This window comes from Polyodon spathula, chromosome 16 (assembly GCF_017654505.1).
Source record: "Polyodon spathula isolate WHYD16114869_AA chromosome 16, ASM1765450v1, whole genome shotgun sequence".
NCBI classification, from domain to species: Eukaryota; Metazoa; Chordata; class Actinopteri; order Acipenseriformes; family Polyodontidae; genus Polyodon; species Polyodon spathula.
In genome coordinates this window covers 27569475-27583699 of record NC_054549.1, presented here as the reverse complement: position 1 = coordinate 27583699, position 14225 = coordinate 27569475, and the positions used below count along the sequence as shown (strand labels likewise).

Genomic DNA, 14225 nt, shown 5'->3' with positions numbered 1-14225 from the left:
AGCAGAATACTGTACTGAATTAAAAGGCTATTGCAGACAGCTGGAACTCTGACGAAAATCTGAAACAAACTTGGAATCAGTCCCAAGGATAGTTATATGTTACAGACACTAGCCCCCAAGGTAGTTAGAATGTGCATAAATCTGCACTCAGTTGTATACTGTACATTTACCAAATGGATATACAAGCATAAATATAGTTTATTATACATCTTCGCTACAATTGTACAGTTACAGGGTATATTGCCTAATGCTATGTTAAAGTTGTTTCTTTTCCTTCACTTTTACATTGCTATCCATCATTGTGGGTGACTGAGCTCTGTTGCTTCAATGCTGAGATGTAAAAGCAGATGAAGCCAGCAGGGTTGAAATCTAGTCATGCACTCTGTTAAATGACTTTACATTTTGTTTTGGGGTAAGGGATACATTTATCAGTGGCAACACACAGCACATTGATTGAAACTTTGTACAGATTTTAAATCCAAAACCCATAAAACGTGGCACTATATATAAACCGCCACAACGGCAAGCAATTATAAGAGATTGCAGAGAAAGCCGGTAGTCTGTCATTAAAATAAACAATGTCTGCTGTGCCAGGTCTTTCTTTCTAAAGCCATGTTTTTATAATGCACAACGTATGCTTGCAAAAACTGATGCACAGACATTTATGCTACGTTTATGAGGGCAACATAGGGAAACAGGCACCATATCTGCAAACAGCATGGTACCTCCTTTGACCAATCAGGTTACAAATACATTAGCATGATAATTCTGCTTAATACCACTCACCCTCTGCTTATATTATCACCACATTGAAATGTGCCAGCCAGAATATGATGGGATTCAATGGAGAAAAGCTCCTGATAATATCACTTTGGTTATCATTACATTCTGTTCAATAGCAATCACATTTATCAGTCCACTTAATATCACTTCAAGAAATAAAAGCATAAGGTAAAAACATTATCCTGTTGTTGCTGTACAGTAGCTTAAAATAATTCTAGCTCACAAATGTTTTGACAATTAAAGGGGTATATAAACCAAAGACTTACCTATAAGTTCATTTTTGTTTGGTGCCCTTCCCCCTTTTAAAAGAGTCTCTCACAAGTAAAACATAATAGTGTTAGAAATCATAATGAAAGCATGATAGAGAATTGTGAGGTATGGTAAAGCATATTATTAAACATGGCAAACCAGGGTAAACGATAAAAAAGTATGCAAAAATGCTGTGGTAAACATTTCTAATTGCCTTTCCATGGGTTATTTTCAATTTGACACAAATTAAGACATGTTTTTTCCTGCTACAACCTGCCAATGAATAACCCTGTGTCCTGTGCTTCAGATGGGAAACTATTCAATAAAGCTGGACATTCACAAAACCTATCTTGACCGTTGTTAAAGAAGCCAAAATTAGTGTAGAATTTCAAGATAATGAAACAGACAACGAAGAAATGATACTCAAAAGGACATTCTGCCTAACAGCTGAAGCAATTTGTTGAATGTTACATTTTCACTCAAACGGGGGAAAGTTGCTTGAAAATGTTACATACTTGACTGTAGTTGTTTTAAAAAAAATTGCCTCATATAATAAGCATGAACACATTATGTTGCGGCGGGGGGTGAAATACTGTGCTGAAGTAAGAATTTTATCAGACCAGCAGTTCAAATTACACTTTGGTTTGGGATTACTGACAGTTCAAGAAAACTCCATCTGTGACCAGCAGGAGGCTCTGTTCTGTCTTTGAAGTTGTGAAGTCTGCTTTCTGAGGTCCAATTAGGGGCACCCTGCGGTGGGGTTGTGGATAATATCCTCCTGCGTTCATGCCTTACTTTGCAATCCTAATGAGCCTCAGGCAAGCCAATTATTCAAGGTTTAATGGCTTGACAAGAGGAATATTTTCCATAGTAGTCAAATGGGGACTTGTTCAGTTTGTGTTACATTTGATAAACACCCAACCAATGAAGGGCTTGGCAATATTCTGACGCTAGCTCTGAATTCTGCAAGGACTTACAAAACATTGTGCTTTGGAACCTTTACAACTTTTATATGCAACAACAAAACATATTGAGAAAAATGATAATTCAACTTCAGAACAAAATAAAAACAAAAAAGCTATGGTAAATGCATAGCATAACCATTGGAAAGACATGGTAAAACTGCAAAAATACTGTGGTGATTTTATAAGGGACAATAACTGCAGTAAAAGTATGAATGGTTGTAGACATGTACTTGAAATGGTGAGTTTGTTTGATTTTATGTTTTGGCAACATGTTATGAACACTTACATGCAAGCTATGTCAGTTTTCAAAGTGATTATTAAGGGGGACTTGATTGAAGCATTTAAAATTTTAAAAGGAATTGACAAAGTTAACCATAACAAATAAATTGATTGTGCCACAGAAACCAGAACCAGGGGACAGTGAAAGTGGAAGTAGACTTGGAACAGAGAGTAGGTGACACTTCTTCAGATAGACTGGTGAGGGGATGGAACAGGTTACCTTGTCATGTTGTTCATATTGAATCATTGATGTTTTGAGGACAATCAGCTACTTTTTGTTTCTTTTGACATTATAATTGTGCACAGTGCTATGTACTGTAGACTGTTTAATAGCTTTATCAGTGAGAACGTATGATTTAGTGTTAAGGTTTGAATGGATTGTTTTGTGTACTCTCTGACTCCTTCGTAAAGTAATCAAGAAGAATTCAGAATGTTTTTCACTATTCCAGAAGACAGATCACTCATTCAGCTCACCCCCATCATTTATTTATTTCCCCTTATTTTGCCATGCAATTCCTACCCTGAAAATGTCCACTTCATCTGTTTTAGAAATGCATGACTCAAGCAAAATGGATACAGGCCCTCCTGACTCAATTATGATTGTATTAGATACTGACCAAGGTCAGCGCAGAAATGTTAGGAAAAAAGTAAGGGTGGTCAGCAGTTATTTATACAAAAGTACATAAACAACTGAACCCACTCCACTGTCAACAAATACCATAACATCTATGTACAAAAGCTTTTGCCATAGTGAATATCTAGGCCAGCAAGGCAGCTGTGTGGATTGAATCTAGAAACCCTGTACATTTCCATATTCATTCTAATCTGCATAAGCCCTATTCACTAAGCTTTAATCTGTGGGGTAGTTTACTATATTTTTTGCTGCTTCAACTAAGAGGAGAACAAAAAATTGCTTTTACCAAAGAAAGCACAAGTGAAAATTCTTTGTGAATGTGATGCAGAGTGAATGCGTCGGTACGAAAACATACAAACATTAACATCAAGTCTAAATAAAGTTGCAACTGCTGCAACCCATTTTTTAAAATTATTATATTTATCTTTTTCTACACATTTTTAAATCCCAGTGATTCAATTGTTATATCTTCAATTTGACCATTTTAGGAATTGTGCAAGTGTGACTGTGGATCTCAGGCCTGTTTGTCGATCACATTGCTACACAGTGCTGTTCTGATTTCTGACGTGTTATTATTTATCCCACATTTGACCTCAGAATGACATCAGACTTAAAGATGAATGACCTCAAATAAATATTATATTTTCAAATATGTGTGTATTATTATTCCAGTCTCATAATTTCCCAAAGTTGTTTAAAAGTGTAATGTGACATAAAATGTGCATCTGTACCTCGCTATTGTTTTGTAATTTCTTAACTGAGTAGTTCTGTGATCCTAGGGTAATGTGACAATAAAATGACTTGCTTCTCCTAAAACAAAGGGTTATCAGGGGAAAAAAAATATCTGACAAAGGTTAAACAATGACGGATCTGCCACCTGTTGCTTACAGATTACTTAAACAAGCGCTGTGAACAGGGCTAAGGATACTTTGTGAACATGTCACTTACAGTATAGAGAGATTTGACTTTAAAACCATGAGATTTGTGTTTTTGCATTGGGTGTTATGCAGTTATGTACAGTATGCTGTTACAATATGTATAGAATACAAGAATGATATTAATAATATAGTAGTAACATCTTTATATAGCACTTTTCACAGTGGATCACCATCACAAATCACGTTATAGAGGTAGGCTGTGAACTGCGCATTATATGCTGAGTCACTTACAATAGGACATTGATTTAACATCTCATCCAATGGATGGAGCACAAGGCAGTGACTTGCTCAGGGTCACGTAGCCTCCTAATGGAGTGCCATGGTTTTTAAATATTTTTTCTACTGGCTGCTCAAAATCAGACCATGTGACCTACTGCACAAATTATGAAGTTTGTCCGTGTTGTTGACTTGAAATATGTGAATATCCTGAATTTACTTTTTAAAAAGTAAAGATGAACAAAAATTCAAAATGTTAAACAATAATAACAACAGGAGGTGCATTTTTAAGTATTAGTTAACATTCTATAGGGAATGAATTACAATAAATTCGTTCTATAAGAATGCTTACCAGTATATATCACATTTATTTGACAAGTGGAAATAACACAATATTATTATTATTATTATTACTATTATTATTATTATTATTATTATTGTTGTTGTTGTTGTTGTTAATAATAATAATAATAATAATAATAATAATAATAATAATAATAATAATAATAATAATAATATACTTCTGTTTTGTTTCCTTCCAATACCAACAAAAAAGTAACTGCACCCTCCGTCTTCTACTGGAAAGCTATTTAAAAAAAAAAAGTTTATCCAGGTCTGCAGTGATTTGAAGAGCAGCGTTTCCACCACAGGGAAGTTATCGGCCGGAACACAAAGACGACTGAAGGCTGTATGACAGCTGGCTATAACCACGGACTTCTGATTGGTCCTAAAAAATTGAGGTCTTTAACAACTGTTCTGTGGAGCAGCTGCAATACCGACAGCCACCTTGAGCCACTACTTACTCGTGCATTGGTTCAAATAATAGACAGGGGAGAACAATACCGTAGCTAATACCTTGTTTCAGTCGCAAATTTGGATCCACATTCTTTTGCAAGGGACGGCACTGTTAATCACAGAAAACACAGCGACGTTTTAAAAAGTGCAGCACTGGACACACGTGAAAGCAAAAACTGGCGAACAAAAGGGTAAAGCGTTTGTGGTAATCACCTTTCTGTGGTTAGATGGTACCTCCCCCTGGATGATTCAGTTATATTTCTACCTTTTGCAGCTGGTTGCTGAGTGAAATAGATTTATGATAGGGAGCATGGAGTTTTCAAGTGGTTGAACTATTAAACTAAGTTTTGTGAAAGCTACGTTTGTTTTTTTTGCTAGCAAAAACGAAACAAAAAAACAAACCCGGTTTCGTATGTTTTGCCTCCCGGGACCTGTGATCTGTAAGGAAGGATCAGGATGAGGAAGCCGAAAATCTGCAGGCTGGTTTTGGCTACATGTTTCGGGTCTTTTGTCCTTGTGATTTTTTACTTCCAAAGTAATTCAAACCCAGGTAAGAGTCTTTTAAATGTATTATTGCTTTACTAAAAGTGACTCTCGCTGCCATGTGGTTCATATTAAAAATAGGAAGGAGGTTACATGGAACAGCGTTATTTATGGGACAGCATTACAACAATGTCACTCTGTTACAAAATGTTTTGATGTGAATGATTTTGTTATCTCCAACTCAAAGTGCATTTCTGTCTGTTTGTTTTTAATTAACTTAGGTTAATTAAACAGCAGGTTGTATGGTTTCAACTTAGTCATGCTGATACGTTGTGTACATATTTTCTCCGGCACATTTTTTTTTTCTTCTAATCGTTTTCCATTTGAAACCGTTTCTTACAGTTTCGTGTCACGCTGCTGACTGGTTGAAACAAAGTTCAGCTTACCTTATTATTTTAATCCGCTTTAAATTCAAAAGTATAGTTGTCTTGACATGGTGCAAACGGACAATGCCCACTGTGTCTTCTGACTAAATAATAAGCGATATTGCTGGAGGTTATGTGATAAGCGTGTAATACAATATGCAACACCGCTGCCCCAAATAGTACAGTTACATCTGTGTAGCGTGTGTTTTGAAAGGCATACTATCAACAAAGCTGAAAACACCGCTTCCATTGTATAGCTGTTGAATTTCCAAACAACGTATTTCGTCCCACCTGTGCTTAATTAGACACGTACTGAAAACGCTGAGGTCAGATGTGACCCATTTTAAGAGCAATGTATACTGGTAAATTTTTCCACGTAGTCGCGTCAGCGGATACAGAATTGAATTTAAAACGAATGTATCCTATTCAGACCTCCTGGCTGACACATTTTGTGTTGCAGTGTGGTGTATTGCGGGAGGCGGTCTACAGAAATGTCTGGCTGTTAAACTCTTACAGTAAAAGGATCACCGCAGATTTCGCAGGCAGCAGCGGGGCACCAGTGGAGTTGATGTATGCGGCACGTCCTCCATGCATAAATCAAATTATTATTATTATTGTAATATTATAAAACCAAACTTGAACTCAGTTATGATGTAAATGTCAGTTTGAGCTTTTACTTGTAGAAATACAATGGTTTCAGCAATGCTCTTTAATTTAGCGGAGACCGGGGCTGGTTGTCACATTTTTTACTCTTTATTTTCCTCAGTCTGGTGACATGCGAGTTTCTGTTCCTCATTATGTTGAAGAATAACTCTTCATGTACAAAGTTATGTTTTTATTTATTTATTTCAGCATAACTTTATTCCAAATACGATATTTAGACGGTTGAAAATGCGCCGGTCATCTGTGACTGACAACCAACCCACAACGTATGTTCTTGCTTTTACAGTAGACAATGCAACATTAAAAAAAAAAAAAAAAAAAAAAAAAAAAAAAAAAGTTTCTACTGTGTACAAAGACAGGAGGTTGTATTTTTACTTTTCATGTGAACATAAACAATACAGACCTATTTATATTTGAAATGATCCATGCTACAAAATAATACCACAACCTGCACAGAACCAGAGGACAAACAGTAAATAATTTAAATAAGCATTACATGATGACATATCCCACATTTTGGTGTAAAAAAAAAAAAAAAAAAAAAAAAAAAAAAAAAAAAAAAAAAAAAAAAAAAAAAACTCTTCATGGACTTCTTCCAATTAGATTTACATGTGACAACCGGCCCCAATTACATGATAATTCAATTCTCTCAGTACTACTGGGACAACCTACTGGTTTTGTTTTTACACCAAAAGATAGCCAGTATCTGGTTCTAGTTAACATGGCCACCAGTTCAAACAAACTGCAATACTACTAAGAGTTAACATAAATAACAAGATATGCATTTTTTACTTTCTGTATGATAAAAAAAAAAAAAAATGAAATATGCGCTAACCTTTTATGTTAGATGGAATTGACCTCAAATTACAAGATGGTTGACTTCCAGACAATAGAACACACATTTCAGTGTTAGTCTCACCTGCGTGCGCCGTCTAGTTTCATAGCTATGAGCACTGTGACAACCAACCCCGGTCTCTCCTATATGATTGTATGTTGCAAGGCGCTTTCCCTCAAACAAGTTTTATCGATACTCAAAGGCTCAACTTAACAAATGTATGAGTTTTCTTGAAGTATTTTAGGTCTTAGTTTTTCAGCATAGAGGAATGCAGGGCTTTGCCATTGTTGCCGTCTTATTTGCTTTCTTATTCTTTACCTGTTTGACTGGCATTATGATATTTAATAGTATTGACTCATACATTGCTTTTTTTTTTTCTGGTGCAGCCGCCATGTTGAGTTTCAGCAGACATGGAGTGAAGTCACATGATGAATAATATATATATATATATATATATATATATATATATATATATATATATATATATATATATATATATATATATATATATATATTATGTATGTATGTATGTATGTATGTATGTATAGACGAGTTCAAAACTGCAAAGTTCATGTGCAATTCATGAGCAACACGAGAGAATCACCAGACGCCTGCTTCGCCAAACCTGTACCAGCATCTCTGGTGCTCAAGCGAGCTCTGCGCTAATGTGACGTGCAGTCTGGAGTCTCGATTGAGGTTTATATTTCTGATAATAACTTGCGAAAGTTAGTAAACTGAGTGTGAAGGTTGTTGCCAGTTACCGAGAAAAATGCACGCATTTTAGCCTTAGAGGGAACGCTGATTACAACCACAGTTCGTAATTGTATTAACATCAGTACAGACTAGTTATTTATTAATGTTGTGCTCTCATTTCAGCATTCTTCTGCGTTTAATGAGAAAGTAAAGACTTGGACGATTTAAAAGCCTATTTAGTTGTTTCACATTAAAACATCATAAATTAAAGTGATTTTTCTGCTAAACGTAATTTAAAAACAACCACATTTTTGCTGAAAAACCGCCCAGTTGGCAGCACTGCAGCTGACTGACAACCCATGGGTCAGAGGAAAAATGCTGATTTACTGTATTGCTGTCTTTGCTTGAATCATTAAAACAAAAAACAAAAAAAACAGCATTTCTGAAGGAAGGTGGTTTTAGAAACGACCACTCGGGATGTGCAGCAGTATTTTCTGCCCCATCTGAAACCGTGGTAACTAAAAGTAAGTAAATTTGGGGGGTGGGGATGGACGACACCTTTATTAAAAAATCACAATTTCAAAGGGGACAGAAGCTACAGCTGATTTGCTGTTCAAATTTACTGATGAATTGACTGAGTTCTCTCCCCGCTTGCCTACTAAACTAAATCCTTATTACATTAGACAGATTTGCTTTGTAGGTCAGACACACTGTCTTTAGATTTGATGCAAACTGAGATTTAATGACATCAGAAATCTCCGTACATCAGACACCAGATTATGTTTTTTGTAACGATGTTCCAGAACCTAAATGAAACGGCTGTGATTCAGATCCTTCCACTCGTAGGTAAATCTCATTACTGCATTTTTTCTGAAACGATTCAAGTATTAAAATAACCGAGGGAGGTGGGGCAGTGGAGAAGCATCTGTATGTATTAGACATACCGTAAACAGGACAGTTTCCCCTTTGTCTGGTCACAGCTATCCGATGTCCTTAATTGTTTTAAGAAATGTAATTTTGCTGGTATTGCTGGCAGGTGCTTAGGTCTGGCTTCTATTCAGGTTTCTTACGTCCTTCATGTCTGATCTGGCATTTTGATGCCTGGTCTTCAATGTAGTTGCTTGGCTGCATACTGCTGTGAGACAAATTGGCATCCTTGCAAATATGAGATGGCTTCCACTTTCATATTTAAACAGGGGGAGCGTTTGAAGGCTGCAATTGTCATTTGACCGCACTGTAAATAATGCCCAGAGGGGTTTGTTACAATACTGTATCCTGACACCTGGAAATTCAGTTAGTTTAAGCTGCTTACTTGCAGGTATAACTCAAGATGACTTGCTGCCTATTTGCTTCTGCTGTTTCTAGCCCCTAATTCTCGCTGGCTGTTGCCTGGAATGAAGTATATGGTTTATGACATTCTATTGGCCTCCCTAATGGAAACTGCTTGCCTGGGTTTTTGCTCGTTTTGACTTGCTGCTCCTTATCCTTTTATTGTATGCAGTGTACTGCTCTTCTGCAGCAACTGCTTAGCAGTGATAGTAACATTGTGAGTAAACTGGCATACTGTACCAAAAACTGCTACCCTTTCAAAGAGTGTTCTGATGTAAAAGCATTGCAATTACAAAAGTTTAATGCACAACTGCTGTTCATATACAAAATTGCATTCAATTATAATAATAAATACTGCACTATCCTATAAACACCTTGAGGTAAGGCTAGCATAGAACTGTATAATACAGTGTAACACAGTTTAAATGTGATTTAAGTGACAGAGTTTTTGTAAATCTTCGCATCATGACCCCTCACTCAAAGTGATACAAGGTGGCATTGTGCTGCACTCTCGTCCAGTGTTCTGGTGTATGTGGGTAGAACACACGAGGCAAGGCCCAATAACTTGCAGTTGTTGGGGAATGAGTACTGGGGAAGACCAGTAATTCCCAGTGATCCTGTGTTTGCATTCAGCTTTACCACTGACTGTGTGGCTGTGAGCTTTCCCCTCAGTCCTTTTACTTAACTGTACAATAGGGGTAAACAGAAGGACTGAAAAGATGCATCAAGATGGGTTCATTTTAATACATAAATAATAAATAAACAAAAAAACGTGAGGACCAAAAAAATGTGTGCCTCAGTAAATTTAACTGCTGACTGGATATAGTTGGTGAGTTTTTATTTGTTTTCTCCAATGCAAATCCTGGCATATCTCTGCTTTCAGCTGAAAGAAGTTCAAATGTTGCTGTTGTCAGCAATTAGAAAAAGCATTGCCTGAGGGTGCCCGTTCTATATCTCCTGTATGATTAGTAGCGTACCTATCGGACACAGCGTTTTGACATGGATCTTCACTCTGTGTGCCACATTCCTGTGGGTCATTTTCATACCATCTGTGTCTGGACTTGACAGGGAAAGTCCTGTGGGTGTCAATATGTCCAAACTGCCACTTCCTCTTCCATCAGTGGATTAAACAGAGCAGAAAGAGGCTACTTCCATTAAAAAGCTGTTCAAATAACAGTAAGGTTTTATTTAAATTGAACACTGTAGCTTTAATACAACCTGCATAAATGCATGATAACACTGAATAAGTGTACTGTACATTATCTATTATTACCACTTTGAAAACCGATGCAACATACATATTCTCAATATGATGTCGTAATGTGCTAGAAACTAAAAGTACAGGAAATGAAAACTTGTCGTAGTCGCTTTTACAGTAATCTGATCTATTCTATACAATACGTGTTTCATTATCAGAACACATTTGATAACAATGTTATGAATACATATATGTACGCTATGCCAGATTTGAAGAGTAATTCTGAACGGATTAGGTGCCTTATTATTATTTATTTGACTAAAGTCTTTATCCAAGGTGACAATGTTACAGGGCAGTACTGGGTTACAATGCAAGATTCTTATTTAAATTTAGTATAGTTTACAGTAAATGCAAATAATTTTACTAAAATGCAATATGAAATAGGGTGCAACAAATTAGGATTACTACAGGTTATATCTACACTGACATAATAGTAGTGCATTAGCTGAGGATCCAGCAACGTGGTGCTTAGGTCAGGGAAGTCCAGTGCATAGTCAGAGGTGTAGATAAATAGATCTACAAGTGCAGTTTAACAGGTTTACCCAATTCTAAAAGCATTTTCTCCACTAACCAACAGAGAAAAGAAAACCATAGCCCATCATAGTTTATTCTAGTAAACTTCACTGTTACACACTGCCAGTGTACATTTAAAGAGCACTGCATACAATGTTGATATAGCATTTTGATTTCAAGACTATACTTTGCGTAAAATGTTTTCTAAAAAAAAAAAAAAAAAAAACTTGTTATGGAAAGCCAAAGGCGGACACAAATCAAGCACATCTTGTAGACTTAATTAGCTAAACTAAAATCAATGACCAAAATAATTCTATACTGTACAGATGAAAAGAAAGTGAAAGAGTGTATCTGTGCTGAGGAAATAAACAATAACACAATAACAGAGAAAAACAACACCAACAACTAGATTTGTTCCCATAAAAGCAAGTGGTATCATAATATGAAACTTTGAAAATGTATCTCGCTTTACTCACACTTCCAGTACAATGGGCAGAGGGGCGAGCAGTGTCTTCTGGGAATAGTAGTTTATCTGGTACATACTGAAAGGTGTTTTCAATCGGCAGAAATGCAGAAGAAAACTACAACTCGTTTCGTCCATAAAGCTTTAAAATATCTTTAAGGGCCTCTCAAGAAACACTCGGTCTGCAGCTTTGGTAACAAGAAAATATCTTCAGTCTCAAACTGCCAAAAACAGCTTTGGCAGGATTGAGCAATATGCTCTATAGGTTAAACATTTGTTAGTTTACTATAGAAAACACTGCAACAGAATACACCAGGGCCTCCTCATAGAGAGTTCATGTGCTTGCATGTGTGCCCCCGGGGCTTCTGGTTGGCGATTGCTTAGTATAGAGTTTTCATTGTTTTTGAAGTTTTTTTAAGAATAGGTTATTTGCCTCCTCATATTTTCAACAGTTGCTGTTCTTTTTTTGGTATTTCTTTTCACAAAAAAAATCTTTTTTTCTACACATTTACAAATTAAGAAAAGCAACATTCCATAGCTCTAGAATAAATCTCACGACCTAGAACTACTGTGTCCCAGTGGACAAGCACAGAGTTAAAAATTCTGTCTCTGAATTACCATCACTTTATTATTTAAATCATCTGGAACCAGGAGCAGAAGCTGTGATGTATGGGAAACCTACACATTCAGATGAGGCGTGAACTGTTGCTGCGATCTATATAAGGCACAATCAATTTAAGTTTTGAAAATTGTAATAAAGTGATTGGCACTAATGTGGTTTCAAAATGTGTTGATCACACAATAATTAGGTGATGTGGATAGACCAAGTCTGCAGGGTTAACATAATTAATGCTGTGATGCGTGCAGTCAGTTAAGCGCATCCTTAACTTCCTGCCATCTGGTGTTTCAATAATATACTGTATACCTAAATAAGGAGTTCTAAAGCCCTGGGTAAAGACTAGTGTGAGTTTCCAGTCACGACAGCTACTCTAGGTAAATGTAGAAGTGTGACGGACAGTGGCATCACTGAGCCAGGTTCCTTGTTCAGTCAGCGCCTGCTGGCCAGTGCTTCACATCACACGTTCAGTAATCATTTTTTATTTTTATTTTTCATATATGTCATTTATAGGAAATTTGAATCTGTGATTTGCTTTAAAGTGTCCTGGCTGTTCATTATGTTTCTTTTGCCATCCTGCCACTTTACTGCTCTGTTCCCACTCCTCTGTTCTCTCCATGCTGCACTCTCCCCCTGCTGTGAGGTGGTGAGGGTAGAGTAGCTATGGTGTATGTGTTCCACAAATTGCTTTTTTGCCTGCTGTTGATTGCTGCCATGTACTTGCTGACCATTTAGTTTCTTCTTTGGATGGAAACTGCATACCACAGTGCCACACACACAGTACGATTTTTTTTTTTTTTTTGGGGGACCTTGCAGAGTGACGATTTTCAACTCCAGGGGTACATGGTTCAGCGTAATCATTACAGTTGAGGTGAATACTTGAGCGTTCTTTTTCAGTGCAACTGTCCTAAACCGAGGAAGAGGGAACTTCACCAAACAGCAGTTACATGGCTCATAATGACAGCTGTGTTTGGAAATTTAATGCTTACGTGGGTTGTGTTTGCTGAGGCTACTTGAAATTTTATGTCGCCGGTTTTAAGATTTGTTAGCTTTGAGAGGGTCTACGTGTGGGATAATTACCACTCTAAACATGTTTGACTGAGACTATCTGGTAGGTTTGTAATTGGAAATTGTTTAAATCTGTTTCAGTTGGCTAACGTGGCAAGTTTGGTTGTAGATTATACTGTGTGCACTGACTTGTAGCACACAGTATAATGCAGCTGCCTTCACCCAAAAGGGAAACTTGTAACCTGTAACCTGACATCTATTATAAGCAGCAATAGGCATTTCAGAAGATAGGCAGGGGCGTAATACAAGAAATGCAATCATTAGATAAGAGGAAAGGCGTCTTGGGTCACTCCAGGCCTCCAGAAGTGAAAGGTATCGGCACATACCTGTTACTCCTCTTCAAGCTACTGCAGAGCCCTCTGTTGAGTGAGTCTGACAGGCTAAAGGATTGTGGCACAGGATCAGGTGTGAGCAGAATGGTACAGACCCTTGCTCTGATCTGTTTTCACTCCGGTGGCCTGGATCTCCTCCAGCAAGTAATCAATTAAATAACTGTTAATGATTAGAGAGTGTCCTGTAATCGTTCAAAATAGATTCAACATCCGCCTGCAGTGCGAGTTGGAGGGATCCAGTTCTACCAGACCGCAATCCTAAATGGGGCTTGCCAAGTCCCAGCTGAAATTAGATTGATCGTGATCTGCTGCTGACGGAAACTAACAAGACTGGCTTAAAAAATGGCCACTATGGCAAATGAAAACCTGCCATATGTTTACTCCAAGATATTTTTTGACAGACTTAATCTCCTCTTCCCTGAGACTTCTACCCCCCCCCCCCCCCCCCCCATATTTCCCTCAAAACCATCATATTTCTTTCTATTCTCAAAACCATCAAGCTGTCCAAAAGTAATTTAGAAGACCATAAGGGCCACTACACCTGGAACGACCACAGCGGCACACACACGAGTTCTGCAGAGCCCCTTGGCTTTTCTAATGAAAAGCCTGGTGTAGGTCTAGGTGGTTCTGTCTGTCTAGTTTACTCATTGAGAAGAGAACTGGGGGCTGATTCATTAATCAGTGCCCG

General features: G+C 37.2%; 1 protein-coding gene across 2 annotated transcripts in view; it reads left to right on the top strand.

Moving 5' to 3' along the window:
- The first annotated feature begins 4815 nt into the window (after positions 1-4815).
- The window catches only part of LOC121329359 (carbohydrate sulfotransferase 11-like), a 36900-nt gene continuing 27490 nt past the window's right edge, over positions 4816-14225 (top strand). Inside the window, exon 1 of one of the 2 annotated variants that reach the window (XM_041274930.1) lies at positions 4816-5409. In XM_041274930.1, coding sequence (XP_041130864.1) covers positions 5316-5409 — 94 coding nt within the window. In that variant the 5' untranslated portion in view covers positions 4816-5315. The remainder of the gene's footprint in view (positions 5410-14225) is intronic. The other variant, XM_041274931.1, reaches the window with a different exon arrangement.